Here is a 23,419-nt window from a genome sequence, read left to right as displayed (position 1 = left end):
AGCAGACCACGAGGTCAGGCAAAGGGGCTCCACGGAGGGAACAGATACGTCAAAGGAAAAGATGAAGAGCGGGTGTGTTGGATTTTCTCCACCTGAAAAATAAAGTGCACGAACGAGGTGACTTGTGCTAACCGTAGGACCCCGCTTCACAATCTTCTCTAGAGCCTTCCCTGCAAGATCACTTCCCTAGATCCTTCTCCTGGGGTATAGCAGGAACACATACGACGTCTGGGGGGTGGACATAGGGACACCTCTTCGTGGAACACCAGGGGCACATTGTCTTCAGTTCGGGATGGGCTCGTGGTGAGGCTGCCGCCATGGAGACCCTAGTACTGACACCACTGGCCAAGGATCTCAGGCTGCCTTCTGTTTCGCCCCTACCCCACCCAAGATTGTGAGGACGACTCATTCTCGAAGCAAACGAAACAATAAAGCAACTGGCTGATCGTCTTTATTAAATAACAAGCAAACAGTCTATATACAGTCAGTCGTCTCGCACACGAGTGCTCTCCCTTCCCCTGGGGAAGCTGCTCCGTGTGACCCGAGTGCGCGCCGAGCAGCCTGCTCGAAGGGCCCGTCATAGGGGAGGCTGACCAGGAAGCGAACCGTGTCGGTTCACAGAGACTCAGGTGAAGAATCATCGGCTTCCCTTCAAATGCCCACGTGGTGCTTCTAGACACGTCAACAGTTCAACCAGCTGTTGGTCTTCAACACGTGTGTCACTTTCTTTGCGTTGGGGTCAAACTCCAACTGCGAAGATCCACTGAAGAAATAGTAAAACCCTGGAAATGCGGACAAGGGAGATAAGGGGATATCTGTTCAAAAACAGAAGTTGGCAACATGCAGAACTCAGAATAGTAGATGATGAAAATTACAGAGTGTTTGTGGAGTTTCAATATGTGTCAGGGACGATGATAAGCGTTTTAGATGATTGTTTTTTCACTGATTTCTGCAACAATCCTATGAGGGAAGTGTATCTAAGTCCATTCTATAGATGAGCAGGTGAAGGCTCACAGTCTGCTTGCCCGAGGTCACCCCTGGGCGGGTTGGAGACGGCACTCCATTCCAGCGCATTCTGGCAGTAAAGCCAGGTTCAGGTCATCAGGTTATTCTGCTCTGATCAGACAAAACTCTCTGCTTCTGTGGAAACTGTGATCTCTTTACGTTCGTTTTTCCTGACAGCCCTCCTCCCCTTTCCTCGCTTCATAGCCTGAGGGTCACGTGTGGCCCCAGAGAAGCACAGAAACTCTTTCCAAACACCACAGGACCCTTTACGGCTCTTCCATCATGGTGCTTGGGTTACCTTTCGAGAAGGATCACCAGCCACCAGCCATCTCTCTTTGATTAGGGGAAAAAAATGTATCTTTTTAAAAACTTTGTGCACACGCCAAAGCAATGACAGTAATGCCTTGGTTTGTGAGCATAATTTGCTCCAGAATCATGGTTGTCATCCAAAGCAGTCGTACATCAAACCGAACTGCAAGGACCATTGGCTCAGTTGCGATCATATGACATTCGGCATCATGTACTACTCGTATTGCAAGACATCACTTGTGTATCAGGTTAAAACGTATTAGAAATGTTCGCTTGTCTTGCGGAATATGCGCAGAACAAGTTACTCACAATCCAAGGATTTACTGTATTTGCAAGTGAGCCCTGTGGGCAATGGCTGATGACTACTCAGGAAAATCTCCCAACAGGATGGAGGGGAGGAGAAAGCCAGCCAGTTAAGAAACTTGGCCACACCCCCGAGGGGTTTTATAACGACATGGGAATCTGAAAGACAACTACTCTAGAGGTGAGGAAGTGACCCTCAAGCACTTTGGTTTTATCCACATGGACAAAATATAGGGATTTGTGTTGATTATTGTTCCGATTCAAATCAACGTACTATATAAAGTCGTCATAGAAGTGGTACAGAACTGCTCATTGAAATCTAGGGGAGGGAGGTGGAAACTGGTTAAAGGAAACCCATCATCACAAATCAATCCAGCTGCCCCCTTCCCTGTGACACCGAGTGGCCCGTTGCCAACGGAGCAAGTACCCTCTTACCAAATGCTTCAAAAGCAGCATCAACCTTCGAGTCAACCCCTGGAAAGTCGTCTGCTATTTTCTTGGGAAAGTCTGGCTCCATGGACTGTATCTTCTCATCAAATCTGCATCCAGTCAAAGAAACACAGCTCAGCATTGCACGGAGGCCACGTTACCCACATTCTTAAGTCATGTTTGGTTTCATGTGGAATTCTAGTAAACTTTCTAAGTACTGCAAATAAATGTCAAACGTGTTTAGCACTACAGAAATATGTGACTTGAATGGAACTGCACACTTAGTTCTTAGAGCTGTGTCTCCACCAGGACCAGAGTCAACAGCCCGATCTGGAAGATGTTTGTTACCGTATTTCTTAAGCCTGGACAGAAAGAACCTTAATCGTCTTTCAACCACAAAGACACGAAGGTATGTACGAACAGGTACATAAAGCGAATTGGCTCATTTATCTCAAATACACATCTCAAGTTCTCTAGCATGCTTGACTCTTATACGTCCTCCCCACCCTGCACATCTGGATTTCCTACGGCAGCCTGTTAGGAAAAGGCAGAGTGGCGAGAAGGAAATCACCGTGAATGTGTTTTGGACTCAGTGGCTGGACCTTGGTTGGTCTGCCCAGTTGTGTGGGCGGTCGGCCCAGGAATCAGCCTCTGTGTGAGTCCTGGGTTCTATCCATAAAACTTAAACAGGCAGCACTAATGAGGGGTGGAGCTTAAGGGAAGCCCTTCACAATCATAGGGTAAATTTGGGAAGATGAGACAAACACCCAGGGAGGCAATGAGTCCACAGGAAAGGAATGCTAAACTGTGGCCTGGATTCCTGAGGCTTCTTTCAAACCCATCTGGGTTTGGAGTCCGGCAGGAAAGGTCCAAGGGGGGGGGGGGGCGGCGGCGGGGACTCGAGCCAGGACTTTAGGGGGAGTGGGCTGGAGGGAGGGGCGAAGGAGAGAAGAGGCCGTCCAGGCGGGTGGGGCAACAGCAGAGGGAAGGTCCATGGGCTCAAGGCAGGAGCGCTTAAGAAATGCCGATTACCAGGCGCTGCTGCGTTGGAAAGTAGGCGTGTATCCGTCCTCCTCGGTGAGACGGAAGCAGGGCTGAGAGTGAGGTGGGGGTCCCTCAGGGAAAGAACCTAACGTCCCTAATCAGGCTCCATACAGAGTCATTCCAGCCGCGTCTTACCGCCAGTATTTGTCCTCTACAAAGAAGTACGTTTTCTCCTTTTCCTTATCAAAAAGAGCAGCATCTATTTTCGTTACGCTCGGAGGAAAACCCAGGGTGTGGATGCCTTTCGGATAACCTGCTTGTACCTCGGTTCCTCTGATGGCCCAGAACTGGTTTCCTGTTAAGAAAAATAACTCACGGAATTACTTCATTATTTCTACATTATTTACCTAATTACTTACAAACGCATTGAATTTGTAAAAGTTAAGCCTTTGAATTTTAGAAATACTTGTTAGCGCCTTTGGTTTTCGTAGTAAAAATGTAATCCCCGGCTCAAAGTGGGCATTGAACAACAATGTGTGGATTGAATGAATGAACACAAATCAAAGAGGGGAATTTACAACTCTGAGCCATGTATGTTGCTATGTTCATTTCTATCATTTGTAAAACAAAGAAAATAACATCCCTTCCAGTTAGTTCTTAGTTGCCTGAGAGCAACAATGTAGACACAATTTGTGATAGTAGAGAAAATCAAAGTCCTATTCAATTTTCCTGTGAAAGGGTTTATTTCAACAAGTTAGAGAAATTATCGTATAAGAATTACCTTTGAAAGTGAAAACGATATCCTTGCTAGTCTCTTCGTATGCGGCATCCAAGCCCGAAGGTAGAGATGGCCAAAACGAGGAGATCAAATAAAACCCAGGTTCAGGCGTCCTGAGGGATTTGCGCCAAAAATGTCTGCAATATGAATAAAAAGAAATGAAAACTGAAACCCAGACCTTCGCCTGTAGCACATTTTTCTCATTGACCCGCCTCACCCATCTTCCCGCATTCTCTCATCCTCTGGCTGCATGACAGGCAGAAATTAGGTGTACTTCCAATGGGAAAATATGTTTTCTTTCTCCCGGGAAGCCTGCACCAGACCTTCTGGCAAAGAAAAGTGATCCTGCGGCGAAATTAATTAGCCAAGTGTAACCTCTAAATACCTACAATTCACGCACACTGCTGTGTGTGCGACAACATGGCTTACATTTTCTTTTTTCTTTTATTTTTAATGTTTATGTATTTTTGAGAGAGAGAGAGAGAGACACAGACTCCGAAGCAGGCTCCAGGCTCTGAGCTGTCAGCACAAAGCCTAACTTGGGGCTCGAACCCACGAACCGTAAGATCACAACCTGAACCAAAGCCAGACACTTAACCAACTGAGCCATCCAGGTGCCCCGTGGTCTACATTTCTGAAAAGACAGACCGGTGTGTGCATGTGCGTATCTGTGTCTGCAAGTGTTTTTTGGTGTATGCATGGAAACCTTCTGGAAGGATGTACAGGGGTCCTTGAGTACGGGGATACCCTAGGGAACCCAGATTAGTGTGGTGAGGGAGACGTGCTTTCTACTTTCTGCCTGTTTGTGCAGCTTGAATGTTCTCTTAAGTGCATGTGTATCCGGCAGACAGGAAATTATTGATTCAATGTAACACTCTCCTGACTCCATTTTTAAAGGAGGTGAAGATAAAGTTGTGATTCTGAAGCTGGACTTTTGAAAAGCAAGCGTGACTTATAGGAACAACAAGGAGAGGACAAGAATGTACGTCAAAAGAATAGATAGGGAAATAGAATCTTCTGGTCTGACCTGTCTTTAAAGAACAGGATTTCTCCCCTCAGAGAGCTGACGGCATCGAAGGACAAAGCAGGATCGCACGTGGCTGGCGTCCCAGGTTCTGGAGGCACAGATTCCGTGGGCCCCGCGGGGCCATCAGGGGATGACATAGGGGGAGGTCCTAAAGGAAACAGATGTGGGGGATCAAACATGAGGCGAAATGCGATGCTTCTGTCGATTTCTATGCTTCCCAAACACTCTCTGAGTGCATTGAGACGAATTGCAAATGCTTTGTGCAGCATTTTAAAGCTTTCCCGAAGACCATGGCTGCAAAGCTCCAATGCCTCCTTTTTCGAGCATCACTCACCATACAGGGACTGGATGCCGTTCACATCATCTTGGGCAAGGCGGAAGCGGGTCAGGTCTGTGCGTGGGTTGTAGACGGGATACATCAAAGCTGTGGGGTCGGCCGAGTGATAGAGACCCAGGGAATGGCCGAGTTCATGAGCAGCAACGAGGAATAAGTTGGTCCCTATTTAAGAAATCATAAATAATAGTTCCTAATCCCTTAAGCACATGTACATCACACAAGTCAGCTGTATTTTATTGGCTTACTTACTGGAAGCACAGAGGGCCTTCTTTGCCTTGTTTTTTGGTTGACTGATTGATTGATAACACACTTAACGGAAAGCCTAGCGTTTTTTAATGCTTCTCATTCTCGAAATCAGTCTTCGAGACAAAACATCCAGTGTGTCCACCTACTGCCCTCTCCCACCTCAGAAGCCTATTTACTTCATGAAAACAAGGTCCTCTTTCTCGTACTCCGGAAGGGAACCGACCCACTTGTTTAGCACATTCATAAATATTTCTCTTCATTTGTCAATGAAAAGCTAAACACTGTCTCAACGTATTAATGTTTGCCAGTTATAGTCTCAGTTAAAGGAATCACAATTTATTCAACTCAAATCTGAAACCCTAAACAATCATACTTTTGTATGCAGACTGTTGCCTGCATAATTTTTCAACCCCAGGATCATTATTAAGTACACATTGGGTCTGGAAATATTAGTAATGATAATTGTCATAGGGCTTGTTAAGATTGGTCTAAAACATAGCATGCCTAATCATGCCCAGCATTTGTCACAAAAGAGACTTTGACCACGCGAACACTAGCTGCATTCATATTTTCTTTTTCCGCGTGTTATTAAAAAAAAAAACCCAGGATGCTGACATTGGAAATCGTTGGGTAATTACGTTTGACACGCGAAGTTTACTTTTGCGAGCATTATCTGTGTAACTTGTGATCCTACTAAAGTCCTCATTTGTGACTTTGCAGGAAGAAGTTGTTACTTCGATCAAACCAAAGAAATTTATCCGGCACTAACCTCACATTTGTACTCCCTATAGATATTCTGTTTGCATTTTGATTATAAATCCCGGAAAATTTCAGAGGCTAGTATTATTTGTTTTAGCCAGTTGTTTGAAAACGTTGGAAGTCAGTCCTCAAAGTATACAGCTATGAACTGAGAAATACCGTCCTACCTAAAAAAATTGGGCATTGTATTTGGGGGCTAGTGTCTCCCTTTAGAACAAGTCCCTAAAAACTCCTCTTAACCTAGAGAGAGTAAAAGGCTGATTTACCAGAAAAACCTAAACGGGGACCTCAGTTTCTGGAATTTAACTCCCATCTCCATTTTGAAGAGTATAGAAGACATTTCCCCCAATTTGGATATAAGCACTGTCAAGGGCCCATGTTAGCACAGAGGCAAGGCAACACGTGGTCCCTTGGATATCTGCAATTCAACGCAATGAGAAAATACTCTTAAGGATGGTCCTAAGGTCATACTAGAACCATCGTCCTCAAAGAAGTACTTCAACGATGCCTCCATAGCGTGCTTACCAAGACAGAGAATAAATTTTTTAGACATCTGAAAGTGTTTTCAATAACGATCAAAACAAAAATACATTCTATTTCTTGAGCCATTTGGGAAATCTAGAACACACCACTTCTCGAAGATTTGTAGCCTCTCAGAATTTTCTAAATCTAAAAAAAACAACAAAAATAACCCACCCAAATCATTCTGAGAGATGTGCGACTCACCTGATGTATCCTTTGTCCACTGCTCATCATCGTCAAAGTGAGCGTCTCCATTAATGCCGGGCCCCGGCGCGTAGGCATGACCCAAAATATTTCCAGGTCCATCAAAAGGGATAAAGTCTCCATGATCTGACGGAGAAAGTGTTTTTATTTGAAAGACAGGTAATTAAAACACCTTTGGAGTCTTCCTACCTCCACCCCTCACAACAGCACTAAATAAATGGATGCATTTCATATTGTTTTTGGTTTTTACCTCTAACTGCAAAAAAGATCATTATGTCAGCTTCTCCTTCGTAAATCTTGGAGAAAGTAAGTGGTGTCACCTCCTCCCAGGCTTTCAGAGCCTTCTCAAAGGCAGAGTCAACAGCCTCTCTTGGCAAATCCAGTGTATAATTCACAATCCTTTAAGAAAAAAATTGAAGAGATCATTTTCTCCTGCGATGGTACTTGGTAAAATCGCAGTGCGATGTGAACACCTCTTTGGACCCGTTACCTGTAGGTGAGGTGTGTTTTCCTCCACTTCGGCAGGCCAGGGAAGGTGGTGAACTGGCCCACGTCGGGAACGCCGCACCGGGGCCTGCGTATCATCGCCAGAGTGTCAGGGTCCAGCTTCCCTGTCACCTCCAACCCGAGGAACTTCTGCATTTCTCGGATTTTCTTAACGACAGGTCCGCTGTCCCTTCTTCTGACGAACTGTTTCACATCCTTGGCGAGGTCGTAGTAGTTCTCCAGGTATTGCTAGTGGGGTAGTAAGTATAGTCATGATTTTTAGCCTTTCGTGCTAAATTGCAGCTGCAGCCCTCATCTAGTTCCGGTATTCCTCCAGTGGCTAAAATCAGAATAAGTGTCATATTCCCTTCCACTCTTCAATTCAGATTCTTCCCTGCGTCTGTTTTGTCTCTGTAACCAACTAACGTCTGGAGCTTAGTCTACTCCCCAAGCAATGACAATGGCGTGGAAGCTGAGACCAATATCTAATGAACTTAAGGCAGAAACACAAAGCCAAAAGGCTTCTTTGGGCATATTTGTGTTTCAGTTACACTTATTCAAGCCCTTCAACTTTCTACTTTGTGCTTCCCCCGGGGACCTGACTTACGAGAGAAAGTTGGACAGATCTCTGGGTCCGAACACGACACCGTAAGCCATGTAAATAGCTAGCTTAACTTCCCCTGGATTAAAATACCTAAAGAAGTTCCATTGCAAGATACATTTAATTACACCCTCCTCTTGTACTCCTGCCCCTCGAGCCCCAGTGCTGCTGTTCCCAGGGGGTCAGGATCTTAGGCAAACACCTAAGGTTTCTGGCCTCTGTTTGCTCCTGCATGAAAGGAGACACAGTAGGCTGGGGAGACCCCTCCACATCCCACACTTCCTGACCTCCTGTCCCTGAACTTCTCCTCCACAGTGAGCCCGAAGCATCCCGTGTGTTTATGAATGGAAAGCAGGGGTGGTGTTCCCACTCGGCCCTGCCAATGCCTGTGGGAGATGCGTCCATCAATTACCTGAAGGAGGTCCATGTTGCTGTCCTTGTCCTCTGCGGCTCTGTCCACAGGATAGGCTGAGCACACGGCCACACAGAGCAGCAGTAGAGCCGGAAGATTCTGCATTTCCACTGGCTCTCCTTGGCTCTTTGTCGTCTTAGAGCTTTCCTCTCTGCCTACCTTCTCCTGGGTCCGCCGAATGGAGCCCTGACTTTTATAGGGTGACAGCGTTGGTTTAGGTCACCCACAGCTTGACTCATGACTGCTTTCATCCGAATGGCAGCAGGACCCTGTCCAAAAATTCCAAATCCAAAGTAGGATGATACAACCTACTTTACTAATTTCTCTCAACCTTTCCAATTTTGCAAATCAAAACAGTGATTAAGCTCCAGGAAATGCTTCCTGTCTTCGTAAGATGAAAACCAGGGCTTTTTTTTTTTTTTATTCTGGAAAGAAAAAGTGACTGGAATTTACTAGACAATTTCTGTTTGCGGTGTTTGAGAGGAGAAATAGGCTGACTCGGTAAAAACTCAGAAGTGAGTAGGACTTCTAGATGCGGTCTCATTTTAAGAAAAACGTACTTAAAATCAAATGTAACGAGATGTGAGTAAATGAAAAGCTGTGCATCCGTAGCTAGAGTCTTATTAGTTTCTGTCAAAACGAAAGAAGCAAGATCTAGAATAAAGCTGGAAGGGAGAGTTCAGTTTTTGAGTCTTTGATTTGAAATACGTGCTGTTGGTATCTCCTTGGGTTCCTTAGTTTTTGAGGAGAGAAAGCTCAAGGGGAGGAGAGAACAAAGATCGCGAAGAAGGGAGTGTATGCTTCTCTTCTGGTCTGTGCGGGTCTGTGCCCGGTTTATTGGCAGGTGGCCTTCCTGGGCTCTGTGAAAACAGTGGCAGCATCCAATGATTTACTTTGCGCAGGACTGGAATTCTCCGTCAGTATCTCCTACACATTTCTTACTCTCTTCCAATCCCTTTCCCTCCACCTTCCATTCAAATTCGTAGATAGTTTGAACTTCAAAAACAAAAGCCACCCTGAATGGTCTCCCCAGGGTGCTCACCTGTTTTTTCTCTCTTCTTCCCTTTCTCTCCCTTCCCCTCCCCTGCCTTCCTCTCACTCCTCTTCTGTGACCTGCGGAGTGCTGCTCACGCGGGCTGTGTAACAGGTGCTCGTCTGGAAGACAGGAGACATCCCCAGGGGGAGACCTGGTTGAACGTCTTACAATCCTCCGGCCCCCTCTCCCCGACCCACCCACCTCCCTTACCCTTAGGAAAATAAAACAGCGAGAGAAGTGCAAACCCTAGAGGGCGAAATTCACAGTTGCTAAACGTTGGCTGAGGGCACATTTTATCCGTCACCACACTTTGGTTTTCCTTTGACTGCTTGCCTATCCGCTGGCCACGCGACAGACGGCCGGCCAGTGCGAACCTGTGAAATGACCCACGTGCTGTCCGTGTCCAGAACATTCAGTAAGGGCAAGTGCTGCTCTCGATGCCTTACTGGCTTTACCTTTTGTCTGTTGCTGAATAAACACCAGGGGTAGCTCATCGAACGTGCATCAGAGGTGTGGTAAGACCCTGGATGGAGGCGCCCAGGTGACCGATGGCCACCGGGCAGGGGCTGGGCATCGAGTGTGAACACTGGCGTTCGGACTCAATTCTATCGAAAGACACCTCATTCCTTCAGAGGAGAGAATTTGGACCTCGTCTTGACCGAAATCAGGGGGAACGCTGGTCCTCACTGACGTCAGCATAGCTGAGGGGGCTGGGACTGGGGAAGCGGGTGGGTGGGCAGGGGAGGTGGGGGGGGGGACATGAAGCACTGGTCTCAATTCCTTCTGGATCAAGGGTTTTTTCTACATTTTCTCTGGTGTCATAACTCAGAAAACACATTTCAAGGTTACGGGGAAACCTTACAGACATCACGTTTATTTTCCCAGATGTCCAAACAGGATTGGCACAACGGGCCGCGCTGTTGTTCCTGAAATAAACGCAAGAGTCTGCTCGTCCAGAGTTTGTCCTCTTATAAAACGGCGTCTGAGAGGTCTCGGGAAGTCTCGAGCCTGCAGAAGAGTTCGTTTTTGGTTTCTTAGTGGTGCCTTGCACCCACGTCTCTTGCGGATTTTTCCTGCTGGACTGTTGACCTGTCTGCCTCCCCTCCATCGCCGGGGCTCCTCGTTCATCTCTGAGCTCCTAGTGGTGAGCATAGTGTCTGGTGAAAAGCAGATACCCCAGAACTGCTGACAGAATTCATTAATGTATTAGTTATGAATGAAGGGCTCACAGGAAAAAGCAAAGAGGTGAAGGAAAAGTTAAAAAAAAATACTCACAAATCATGCAGATGTTTCTAACTCCCCAGAACCTACATGTCATATTTACCGAATACCCTATTAACTGAATTCTTTTGCTTCACTGTCTTTGGAAAACAATCAGGCAATCATCTTGAGTCTCTCTAGTAAAGAATAAATCGAAGGCTTGTGTACTCATATCCCTCGTTCCTTTGTCTGTAAAATACTCAAGATAGCAGCATCAAGGGATTTTCTGACAATGGGTGAGAGTCAATTTGCATTTTGGAGATTAAATTTTAAAAGGCAATGCGTCAATGAGGAAGATAGGTAGGTTATGAGGCAACTGGGTGGAAGAAAGAAGGAAGAGACAGAGAATAAATACCCCAAAGGTGGAGGGGAATCTGTGAACACTAGGAGAAAAACACTGGCTTTTCCAGCACAGCGGTGAGAACGGCCATTCGCCGGATGACCATTTATCACAGGGCTGAACACGTACAAGGGCCACACGCCAGCAGGTTACGGAAAGCTAGCCTGAAGGGATCGGGCCTGGCAGGAAACTTAAATTCGATCTGATCCAAACTTGGGTTCAAAAGCTGGCAGCCAGTGCAAGCCTCATTCCTCCCGATAACTTCTCCTTTCTGTCTTCCCACTCACCACGCTTCTCCATGACTAATGAGACAAGATAATACATGAGGCTTGCTGAGGCCAGCTGATACAATCATCCCTTCGGCTCCAAACTCATTTACCATGTGTCCGAGTCTCCGTCTTGAATGTTTCAGGACTCCCAAACTAAGAGTGTACATTTGGAGGTAATAAGCAAAAGAGAAATTCAGAGAAAACATGACCGAATTATCTATTTAAAAAGAGGAAACAAGGAAGGGGGAGAGGACATGAAGGAATGAAGAAAGAAAGACAGGGAGGGTGCCATCTAGCTGAGGTGATTCCTGCATAATTAGCTCTGCACGGAATAAAGAGAGGAGGTGTGTGGGAATTGTGCATAAGGGAAGATGTTTCCTCCAGGAAAAGCCCACTGAAAGAAAGCCGTGGAGGAGCAGACACGGAGGAAAGTCTGGAAACAGAAGAAACAACTATGCAGAGTTAAGAAAGTTGAACGTCTGTTTGGGAAAAGACAGAATTAATTTTTACTGAAATAAAAAGTGTGTGAAGGGTAGTAATGAAAAGTGAAAAACGAAGTTGTGGGCAGGCAGGTCGGAGCTCATTCGTGGAAACCCGTTAGTCTCCAGCTGAGACGTCGGTTTATTCTGCTGGTGATGGGAAGCCATGTTTCTACAAAGTGTTTAAAATAAAGTTTTATGTCTTTCAATAAAATTTCATATTCTTGTCATGGGAAAATACAGAATATACAAAAAGTTAAAAGTAGAAAAGAAATCATAAATAGTCATGCCACAAAGAGAAAAACACAGTGAACGCTTTACTGTGCTTCCTTCTAAGTTTTAGTTTTTTACATCATGATGATCAGGGGGAATTTAGAAAATTGTATCCATTTTTTTCCACAATTGTGAATCTCACCAGCCAGAAAGGAGTACTTATAAGGCAATATATCTCCTTTGAATTATAGGATAAAGCATGTTGCTAACAGGGTTTTTTTATTTTTTTTTTTCAACGTTTTTTTTTTTTTTTTTTTTTTTTATTTATGGGACAGACAGAGACAGAGCATGAACGGGGGAGGGGCAGAGAGAGAGGGAGACACAGAATCGGAAACAGGCTCCAGGCTCCGAGCCATCAGCCCAGAGCCTGACGTGGGGCTCGAACTCACGGACCGTGAGATCGTGACCTGGCTGAAGTCGGACGCTTAACCGACTGCGCCACCCAGGCGCCCCGACAGGGTTTTTTTAATGTATGTTTTTCATAGTTGAAATCTGACCACATATGCTAATTTTCACAAGTATTTTGCCCCAGAAACTTCCAAACATTTTAGTTGGAAGATGAGCCAGAACAGAAAACGGAATTAGGAACAGATAACATGGGCACGTGGATGGCTCAGTCTTTCTTCATTTCTGAGAGCATAATGACTCAGATCACCCAATGTGAGTGGTAAAAATGTCGAAATCCATCACTGACATTCCTGGGTAGTGGCAACGGCCTTTATGTGGCTCCGGGCAACTCTGATATTATGGAAAGAAGGAGAGTGTTTTGTAATGTTCTTGGCATAAATATTCCAGTTATGCAAACAGAATAACATGAACTGAAGTTTTGAGTGGTACTCCGACAGGCAGCATATTCCGACCGATGGAAAAGACGCCTGAGAAGCACGTTTTCTGATGTGATGGTCACAGGGGCGACAGCACGGTGGGGGCACGGCCATCTTTCTGTTAGAAAACAGACTTGCTGGGGCGCCTGGGTGGCTCAGCTGGTTAAGCATCCGTCCGAATTCGGCTCAGGTCATGATGCCACAGTTTGTGGGTTTGAGCCCCACGTCGGGCTCTGTGCTGACAGCTCAGAGCCTGGAGCCTGCTTCGGATTCTGCGTCTCCCTCTCTCTCTGACATTCCCCTGCTGGTGCTCTGTCTCTCAAAAATAAATAAACATTAAAAAAAAAGAAGACAAGAAAACGGGCTTTGCCAAACTAACTGTGGAAAGAAAGCTCTGTTACACTTCCTAGAGCCTGACCTATACATTCTGGAAATGTTCATTTTGAGCCAATTGGCCCCAATTTATGCCTGTATGTAATTTTTTTTCCAAGGGTGGTTCAAGAGTGAAATTTGCTGATTCCACCATGTCTGAGAGCCTCTTTCATTAAGCTCTCCTACAGGAGGTGCCTGGGATGGTTATGAAATGGGACACAATTTTTTCTCTCTTTCCAAGTCAACACTCATCCAGTAGAGACATAGCTTCATGTTGTCTAGTGAGAAGACAGTGAGAGAAGTAAGTGTCCTGTGCCCGAGTGCACACGCGAGGAACAAAAAATACCTTTCTAGTTCCTTCCAATTACCAGAGTTCCCGAGGTTTCCAAAGACAAAGATGGGCCTTTATTCCTACATAACTTCACAGCCTCTAGAAGCAGCTGAACAATTCATTTAAAGAGGCAACTTTGTTTTCAATGTCACAGCTTTTGTTTCTTTTCATTTTGTGTGCAAGTCTGGGAAGGGTTCCTTCAGTGACTCCTAGCCAGGGTCACTTTTTTTTTTTTTTTTTTTAAGAAATGCTTCTTGTAAGGATAGATATAAATATAGAGACAAGTAAGTTTCAAATTTCTTTCTATCTTGGAGAGTAAATTAACATCTATATGGGCTGCTTCCCTTCAATAGATCCTATCCATGGAGTATTAGGGTTTTAGGAGGAGGACCACTTCATTTTCTCACATTAACTTTTTTTTTATTAAAAAAAATTTTTTTAATGTTTTATTTATTTTTAAGACAGAGAGAGACAGAGCATGAGCAGGGGAGGGGCAGAGGGAGAGGAAGACACAGAATCCGAGGCAGGCTCCAGGCTCTGAGCTGTCAGCACAGAGCCCGACACAGGGCTCGAACCCACGAACCGTGAGATCATGACCTGAGCAGAAGTCGGATGCTCAACCGACTGAGCCCCCAGGGACCCACTCACACTAACTTTTTAAAAAGGACTTTATTATTTCAGAGAAGTTTTGGTTTCATAGCAAAATTGAGGGAAGGTACAGACATTCTCCACATACTCCCTGCCTCCAAACATGCACAGTCTCCCCAGTTGTAAACATCTCCCACCAGAGCGGTACACTGGTCATCACCGATAAACCTGCCCTGACATGTCGTGGTCGCCTGAAGTCCACAGTTTACATGTGGCTCCTCTTGCTCTTGTACATCCAGCGGCTTTGGACAAACGTATAACATGCATCTGTCATTATGGTATCATACAGAGAGCATTTCCACCGCCCTAGAAGTCCTCTGTGCTGTATTCATTCCTCCCCTCACTTCCACCCCCTTGGCAACCACTGATCCTTTTACTGTTCCCACAGTTTTGCCTTTTCCAGAATGTCATGTGGTTGGGAACATACAGTATATAGCCTTCAGACTGGCTTCTTTCACTTAGAAATATGCATGCGACTCTCTGTCTTGTGACGTTTTGACAGCTCATTCCTTTTTAGTGCTGAATAATACCCACTGTCTGGATGGACCACAGTTCCATCGCCTATGGAAAGACATCTGGGTTGCCTCCAAGTTTTGAAAGTTATGAATAAAGCTGCTAGAAACATCCACGTGCAGGTTTTTGCGGGGATGTAAGTTTTCAACACCTCTGGGTAAGGATCGAGGATCATGATTGCTGGATCATATGGTAAGAGTATGTGTAGTTTTGTTAGAAACTGACTGTTTTCCAAATGATACCCTTTTGCATTCCCACCAGCAATGAATGAGAGTTGCTATCGCTCCACATCGCTGTCAGCATTTGGTGTTGGCAGTGTTCTGGATTTTGGCCAATTCCAATAGGTGGGTGGTGGAGTCTCGTCATTTTTAATCTGCATCTCCCTGATGTCACGTGACGTGGGACATCTTCTCGTACGCTTGTCATCTCTGTATTCCCTCTGATAAGATGTCTGTTAAGGCCTTTGGCTTTTTAAAGGCTTTTTACATTGGGATTGTTTTCTTATTGTTGAGTTTGAAGAGCTCTTTATATCTTTTGGAGAACAGTCCTTTCATCGGGTGTGTCTTTTGCACATACGCTCTCCCAGTCCGTGGCTTGTCTTCCTGCTCTCTTGACACTGTCTCGCACTCAGCAGAAATGTTTAGTTTCAACGAAATCGAACCTAACACTTCTTTCTTTCTGGATTGTGCCTCTGATTGTTGTATCTAAAATGTCATTCTACACCCAAGGCCGTCTGGGTGTCCTCCTGTGATTTCTTTCAGGAGTTTTATACTTTATGTTTCCCACTTAGGTCTGTGGTCCATTCATTTTTGTCAAGGGTGTAAGACCTGTGCCTGGATTCACCTTTTTTGCGTGTGGACCTCCATTGTTCCAGTGCCACTTGCTCAAAGTGTTATCTTTGCCCCATTGCACTGCCTTCCCTCCTTTCCCAGAGATCAGTTGACCATGTTTATGTGGGTCTATTCTGGGCTTTCTGTTCTGTTCCATTGATCTATGTATCTTCTCTTTCTCTTATACCACACTGACTTACTTTCAAGTAAGTCTTGAAATCAGGTAGTACCAGCTCCAACTTTGTTTTTCTCCTTAAATATTGTGCTGGCTTTTCTGGGTCTTTTTCCTCTCCATATAGACTTCAGAATGCAATTGTTAATGTCTATACAATAACTTGCTGGGATTTTGATCCAGATCACTCGTCTTCCTAGACCGAGCGCTTCGCCAGTTAGAGTTCCTGGCTGGGTATGTGACAGCACCAGAACTATGTTCTAGAAGATTTATCTGGTAGCAGTGGTTGAGGTAGATCAGAATGTGAGGAAAGTGAGGTCGATGGGGTTACGGGCCATTACAATCATCCCAGCAAACTAGAAGGAGCACCTGAAGGACTACAGACACAAGTGAAAAGAACTGAGAAAGGAAAGGGATGGTACATAGAGAAAGGACAGGCAGGAGGGAAAAGGCAGGGCATGGCAATGAGTCTTGTCAATTGAGAAATATGGAATCCAGCTGGTCTGCAGTTAAGGGTGAGTTCTCTCTTTGGGACTTGGCACGCTTTTGCCTGGTGTGGAAATAAATGAAGACCAACCAAGTGAGAATAAGAAATGGTTATTTGTTCAGAGCTGGCGGTAACAAGGGAGTCAGCCACCATCACTTGCGTTTTGGCAGACACGCAACGGCAGACAGAAGAGGAGGAAATGTTATTGTGGAAAGAGAAAAGGCTTCACATACACCTTGATCAGAGCTGTTGGCATGAGGAGGCTGGAGGTGAGCTAACTAGAAGCCGGGCTCCCATGCTGTGTGTTTGGAGCTCGTGTTTGGCTTTTTCTGACTGGTCTGGACTTGGAAACAGGGAAAGAATTAGAGAAGCTATCAGTTGTCAGTTAAGTCCTGGCTATTGTGGACTGATTGTCACAGAAGTGACTGTTTAGATTCTTGGATTATTACTAGAGATAACAATTGGGCTTCCTGCAAATTTGATTAGTGGGCTGGCTTCTGAGTTGTTGATTGTAGATAAGAGAATGGGTTTCCTTGGCAGGTTGCTGTGGATTGTGGGTCAAAGTTCTATTTTTATATAGGATCTGGCCATTGTCCATGTTATATTATTTTCAGACTCTCACTGGAAAAGTTGTTTCCAACCTATGGCTTATGTGGCTCTGTAAGAGATCAAAGTCTTGGGAAGGCATCCTTGGCTGAATGGCCTCTTCTTTTCCTATCCACATATCTTTGCTTGAACCCTAGAATTCATAAGTGCTTTACTCTGGGGAGTAGGTCTCTTCACATTTTTCTCAAATACCTGAAACCAGTAATGCCCACTGCCCTGACAAATCTGTGGACCTGCGGTCCCAGGCACTGCTTTGCCACAGCTCTGAGATGCCTCACTTTCTTCTGAGTCATGAGTTGTTAATGTTGACGCTTCTTTGGAGGGGTCACATTATGTAAGAATGACAAAATGAAGTTTTGTATTGTAGTCATAGCTAGAAGGAAGGTTGGATAGCTACCAAGGCACGGCAGACTCACAGCCTCACTGGTGGCATTGTTCCAGTTTATTCTCCATTAAAACTATACCGCGACAAAGATGGAATCAAGGGCCCTGAACTTCCATTATTTTATATAGTTTTAGGTAATAAATGTCTCTGCGTCTTCCAGCACGTGTAATACAAACAGATGTCTATTCAGAACCATTCTTTAAGGAAGGAAGAAACTGCATATCGATCATGTACTATGCATCCCATGTGTTACACGGAGTATGTCTTGGCATTACACCTGCACTGCAGGTCAAGATCAGTACCCTCATTTCACAGGTGAAAACCTTGACGCTCAGGAAAGTTAAAACACTTGCTCAAGTCCATAAGCAAACTAAGTGACAGAGATAATGCAAATGTCATCGAATCAAAACCCGAACAAACAGGAACGCGAGTTTGCAGTGTCTGCAGACTAATTTCTGCCTCTCGTCTGTTAGTAAACCCTTCTGAGCCTGGACTTAACTGTCCCACAAATGTTATCTTTCGAGCTTTCACATTCTTGAAAACTGAATCCTCTATGTGTTTCTTAACCTGGTGTCTGTCTGATAATCAGGCTTCAGTTTGGGGGGCAGCTAGCTCTCATCGATTTTAGACCCCTGACTTCTGTCTTCCCTTCTCAAGTCCAGCCTTTCCTGCTCGTTTCCTTCACTCATGCTGCCCAGATGTGACCCAGTTAGGACACATATCTGTGAGCAGTCACTATGCATCACTAAGATTCAGAAATCCACAAAGCCTCCTTATTCACCAAGGTTAGTCAACGTTCCAATTCCTGAAAAAGTTAGCAAAATCCTGCTGGCCATGAATTCCTGAGTGCTTGTCAAAAAATCCAACTCTAAGGTTCTGAGCATAAACACCCAGTGTGATACCTTTGCGTCCCAAAACACATTTCACAATCCTGGTTTCTTTTCAAAATTGTATGTTATTCAGCGACGAGAGGGGAACATGCTGTTCTAAGTCATGAATTCAGAGCTTAAGTGGAAAAACTTCTCTTCGAACCTTATTTTCACATCTCCCTTAAGATACTTTATTGCTAACTTGGCTGCTCCAAAAAAGCACAAAAGAGGACTAGAATTTTTGGTTTGGATGATAACTTATTGACTATTTTATCTTGCCGTTAGTAATGGGACCAAACAATATCAGATCATGCTCCTTGTTAGTTGAAAGATTATCAGCCAAGAGAAGGAGAGTGCCGAACTAAAAAGAGCATGAGTTTGGGGCTGAACGGCCCTCCGTTCCAGTCTTAGTCTGGCACCTACTAGCTCTGTGACACCAAACAGACTGCTGTCTTCTCTATGCCTTTTCATTTTCATTCTAGAAATGGCAATAAAAATCTGTCCTGTGAGCTTGATATGTGACAGAAGATACGTAGAAACTTCTAGGCATATAATAAACATTATTATTCATTAAGAAATGGAGATCTAGAGTGATAACAACAAAATTAGGTGACTTTTTCTAACTTTGAATGGTCTTTAGTAACTGGGGATGAAGGAAACATGGAGAAAATGGAAGAGGGGCCCGGTGAGCTCCCTGCCTTTCCTGAAAGAGAGGTTCTTGGGTGTGAACATGCCTATGGGGGAGGGGAGCAGCAAGTCTGGGAGATTCTGGGTCGGGGGAGTTGAGATGGGAGGAAACAAGCTTCAGGGGAGGAACTATGGAGTGTCAGGAACTTCGCCTACAGTATCCCTCAGATCAGACCTACGAGACATCTACGGTTTTCCTGGAGACTCAAAGAGGTCAATTACCTTTGTTTCAGATCAGACAGTGAATCACAGCGCAAACTTCCTAACTTATCAATATTAAGGACTTTATACAACAATTCACTGCTGACATCTCTACTTTCCAAGATTTTCGCAACTGGTCAAGAGAAAAGCCACACTTCTACTTCCTGCAACCTAGCAGATGATGTACTCCAAAGGGTCCTTTCACTGTAAGACAACCTCACACTTATTAAAACTCACTTTTCTATGCTTTCTTGGGCTTGAAGGAGATATCGGAAATCTCTAGGGCTCCCCCAGCCCTGCTACACACACGCACATGCATGCACACAGTGAGCTGAAGCTAAATTAAGGATGAAAGCACAGGTGAGCAGCTAGCCAGAACAAATGGGGGGGGGGGGGGAAGGGAAATTCTCCACGGTCAAATGCTTATGTCAGAAGGACCTTGAGGGTACTAAATCCTGAGCAATTTGCAAGGTAGAGATTCTGCATCTAAAAGTCCCGGCCACAAATCCTAGAAAGAGACCCCAGAAAAATCCTCTTGCTTCCTAATAGACGCAATAACCACTATTCTTAAGAAGAAAAAAAAAAAAAAAGAATTACTCCAATATGGCCAGAAACAAAAATGCTCCTTGGAAGTCATATTTATGTACACCTTTTTACTGGGCCTGGATGCCATACCATTGTCTATTGGACATCCTCTTCTGAATGTCCTGAGGCTCCCAGACTCAACAGATCCAATGATCTCCACTGCACCAACCACATCACTACCCTCTCCACGACCCGCTTTTCCTGGTCTCTTCCCTATTCAAGATAATTTCTTAAACCAGATCCTTAAAGGTCATCCTCTATTAGTCCTTTTCAGCCATAACCCACATGCAAAGCAGTCACCAGACTCTATTAATTCTCTCTTGTAGCTGTTATAATATCCCCTCTTGAACGTCACTTCCACCCTCCCCATGACTTCACTTCTCTCGCATGGTCTAGTGGTGATAGCAGAGAAGTGGTTCTCCTTTGCATCTAGCCCTAATTCCTTCGGATCTACTTTTGAAACTTCCATCACAAAAGATCTTCTAGGGGCGTGTGGGTGGCTCGGTCGGTTAAGCATCCGACTTCAGCTCAGTCATGATCTCACAGTCCGTGAGTTCGAGCCCCGCATCGGGCTCTGGGCTGACGGCTCGGAGCCCAGAGCCTGCTTCGGATTCTGTGTCTCCCTCTCTCTCTGCCCCTCCCCTGCTCATGCTCTGTCTCTCTTCGTCTCAAAAATAAAAATAAAAAACATTAAAAAAATGTATAAAAAAGATCTTCTGTATGCAATTTGCTCATTTCCATTTTAAACCCCTCCAATAAGGCCATGTCATTTACGAGACAAAAGTCAAACTCATGGCAGGAAAGGTCCTTTGTAGTCTGGTGTCTCAACTCTTGTCATTCCTTCCTTCGTATTTCACGCTCCAATTTTGTAAAAGCTACTCTTTGTGCATCGGGGGCCTCTGAAGAGGCTTCTGCCGCTGCTCTCAGTCCCCTCGGCCGAACACTCTGCTGCCTGACAACGTTCTCTCATATTTCAAAGCACAGCTCCGATACTGTTTTCCACAGCAGGCATTCTGTGTCCTTGAATTTCTGGGCAGAGACTGACTGAGTTTTCCGTCTTGTGCTTAAACTTCAGTTACTCCACCCACTTGACAACATGGCAATCTGTCATTAGAATGTCTGTCACCTTTTGTGCCTTTGGGGGCAGAGACTCTCCCAGTTCTCTCTGGGCTCCTCATACCCATCACGGGGTCGAGAATCCAGCAGATGATAAATATTCTTCAGTGAATGAGCGAAGGCAACACAAGTGAACGGGCAAACTGACTGCCACCCAGAAGTGGCACGCTTTTCCCCTCTCTTCTGCAGCGGTGACGTCCTTCGCTACATTAGAGGGCAGGAGGGAGACAGGATCAGGAAGACTAGCTTCTGGTTCTGTCTGGGTTGAGGATTTGCTTTAGTGGCATGGGGGCTTCTCTACCTGGTGGCCCCAATGGTGGGCAGCCTCTGCTCCTTCCTGTTGGCTAACTAGCGCCGAAGCGTAATTTTCAAAAAAGTTAAAAGTGTCTTTTGTGTACATAAAAGATGAACACGTTGGAGATATTATCCAACTCACTAACTAGCGAGGGAATCGGTTTTAAGAAAGATTTGAAAAATACGTATGCAGTAAGATACGCTGAAATGAATTTTCTTTTCTTAAAGTTTACTTTTGAGAGAGAGAGAGAGAGAGAGAGAGAGAGCGAGCAGGGGAGGGGCAGAGAGGGAGGGAGAGAGAGAATCCCAAGCAGGCTCCAGGCTGTCAGCATAATCTGACACAGGGCTCAAACCCACTAACAATGAGATGATGACTTGAGCCGAAGTCAAGAGTCAGACACTTAACCGACTAAGTCCCCCAGACGACCCTATAACGAATTTATCTTACAGGGCTATGAAATGTAATGTTTGGGGTTGTCTCTTCTACAAGGCAGAAATCAATTATATTTATTTTTTTATTTTAGAAAGTGAGAGAGAGTACGAGCAGGGAAGGGGCAGAAGGAGAGAGAGAGAGAGAGAGAGAGAGAGGGAGAGAGAGAGAGAGAGAATGAATTCCTGACATGGGGCTCGATCCAACAACCCCAGAATCATGACCTGAGCTGAAATCAAGAGTCAGAAGCTCAACTGACTGAACCATCCAGGAGCCCCTCAATTAAATTTCTAAGAGGTAACATTTATTTGCATTGCTACAGACAGGAACAATTTGCGTTATTGCCATTTTTATACTATTTCTATCTTTACAGATTTATGGATAGCCTGGTCAGTGCCAAGTCAGAGGTGCTCACCCTCGTAAAATCAGCTGTCCTCCAGAGGATCTGCTAGACAATGTGAGTCACTGTATCGTAAAGACAATCGTCATTTCCAAGTCTTGGGTATTTGCTCTCTGTCATTAGCAAGATAACGCTACTACATTTCCCAAAGCAAAATGATACTCCGTGGACTGGACAAAGAATCCTTATGACGTATTAAAGACCTTGTAACTGAGAGGTCAAGTGGAGGTACAAAGTGCTACAGAGTGGGTACTTTGATTTTTCTCCACGCAATGATTTTAAAAGGCAGGGTTTTGTGGTGGTTAATAACAGATTCTGGAGTCAAACTGACTGGCTTTGAATTTCAGCTCCAAGACTGTGTAGCCTCGGGCGAGTTGGGTTTACCTCTCGGTGCCTTGGTTTTTTCATTTGAAACAAAAGAGGAAGACAGCATTTGCCTGGAGCTTGGGATGAAAGCAGCGAGGGGTGTGTGTGTGTGTGCGCGCGTGCATGCGCGCACATGCATCACTTAGAACAGTGCCTGGCACACGGTTCCCATTCTAAGGATTTGTTAAACAAAATTTAAAGATGCAGCACAAACAGAGGTAGAGGGAGGAAGGGTCCACCTGTAAATCTGTGGAGGCATTTGTCACGAGTGCCGCTGAGACTGAGAAGGGCACGCTCTTGGCTTTTACTCCAACACACTCATCTGTTAAGGGAAATGGCTGCCCCTGAATTACCTAAGGCCAAAGACAATCCAACCCAGATACCACTGTTTTCTTTTGATGTTAATCCCGTGGGGAAGTTTCTTCTTTTGAAGGATGTCCAGCGTATAGTTTGCTGTGGGGAAATAACATTCCTTCTCAGAATGGCTTGACCCTGTGCCTTGCAAAGACAATGCCAGGATTATTATACTGAAAAAGCACTTGCTAGAGAATGGATCTAAGCCCCGAAGGACAGAGAACTCCATCCCCATCTAGAATCGATCTGCTCCTCATATTTTCTGACCTCAGTTCCTCCCACTAATCAAAAGGGATCATCTGAGCTTAAATGGGATTCACTATTGCTTGGATCTTGCCATCAGCAGTGATGGTGTGCAAATAAATGGAAAGCTACAAGCATTCCACAAACCCGTATCATACGAACTGGAACTTTAACATGTGTATATGCAATCCAGAAATAGGGAAAGTGTGGGTCAAGGCAGCGAACAAAATCGACACTAGGCAGAACAAGCTACCAGCGTGACGTGCTCATCATGTATCTTGTTTTCTCAATGAATAAAAACCTTGAAAGAAGGTAACACTTTCTAATACTTTTTACTAAATTTGGGGAAGCTTAGATTTAATGCCTTGTCAAGGTGACACAGTAATTACAAGGCCCACATGGGGTGACTCGAGCCACAGTGGGAATCACAGGAGACCAGGAAGTTCCCATTACATCTTTTCTCTCCAGGCGCATGGTCGTACACTGGGCGTGCCCCTCGGGGTCACACGCAGTCCAGAGAATGCTTTCCTGCCTTGAGACCAGGGATTTAGGTAGCCTTAGATAAGTGGCCACGGCAAATATGACCTCTCCCATTTGCCATACTCCCATTCACACCTCACTCATGTAGAGACTCTTTATTTAGGAGT

General features: G+C 45.1%; 1 protein-coding gene across 1 annotated transcript; it reads right to left on the bottom strand.

Moving 5' to 3' along the window:
* Positions 1–629: 629 nt before the first annotated feature.
* On the bottom strand, positions 630–8,653 carry LOC112866153 (stromelysin-1). Its single transcript, XM_025929196.2, has 10 exons — positions 8,403–8,653; positions 7,394–7,638; positions 7,154–7,302; positions 6,904–7,029; positions 5,170–5,334; positions 4,836–4,983; positions 3,812–3,945; positions 3,226–3,385; positions 2,053–2,156; positions 630–782 (listed from the first exon to the last, which is right to left on the bottom strand). Exons 1-10 carry the CDS (start codon positions 8,505–8,507, stop codon positions 682–684), a joined length of 1,437 nt encoding a protein of 478 aa, XP_025784981.2. The 5' UTR covers positions 8,508–8,653; the 3' UTR covers positions 630–681.
* Between the last annotated feature and the right edge of the window lie 14,766 nt (positions 8,654–23,419).

This window comes from Puma concolor, chromosome D1, assembly GCF_028749965.1.
Source record: "Puma concolor isolate L17-30 chromosome D1, mPumCon1.1.hap2, whole genome shotgun sequence".
In the NCBI taxonomy this organism is placed as follows: domain Eukaryota; kingdom Metazoa; phylum Chordata; class Mammalia; order Carnivora; family Felidae; genus Puma; species Puma concolor.
The sequence above is the reverse complement of the archived record's forward strand: the minus strand, read 5'-3'. Positions and strand labels throughout refer to the sequence as shown.

Coding starts and splice junctions, on each gene's coding strand:
- LOC112866153 (XM_025929196.2), bottom strand. CDS start 8,507: ATGCAGAATCTTCCGGCTCTACTGCTGCTCTGTGTGGCCGTGTGCTCA. Junction 7,639..8,402: donor GCAACATGGACCTCCTTCAG/GTAATTGATGGA, acceptor CTACCCCACTAG/CAATACCTGGAGAACTACTA. Junction 2,157..3,225: donor GTAGAGGACAAATACTGGCG/GTAAGACGCGGC, acceptor GACTGGATGCAG/ATTTGATGAGAAGATACAGT.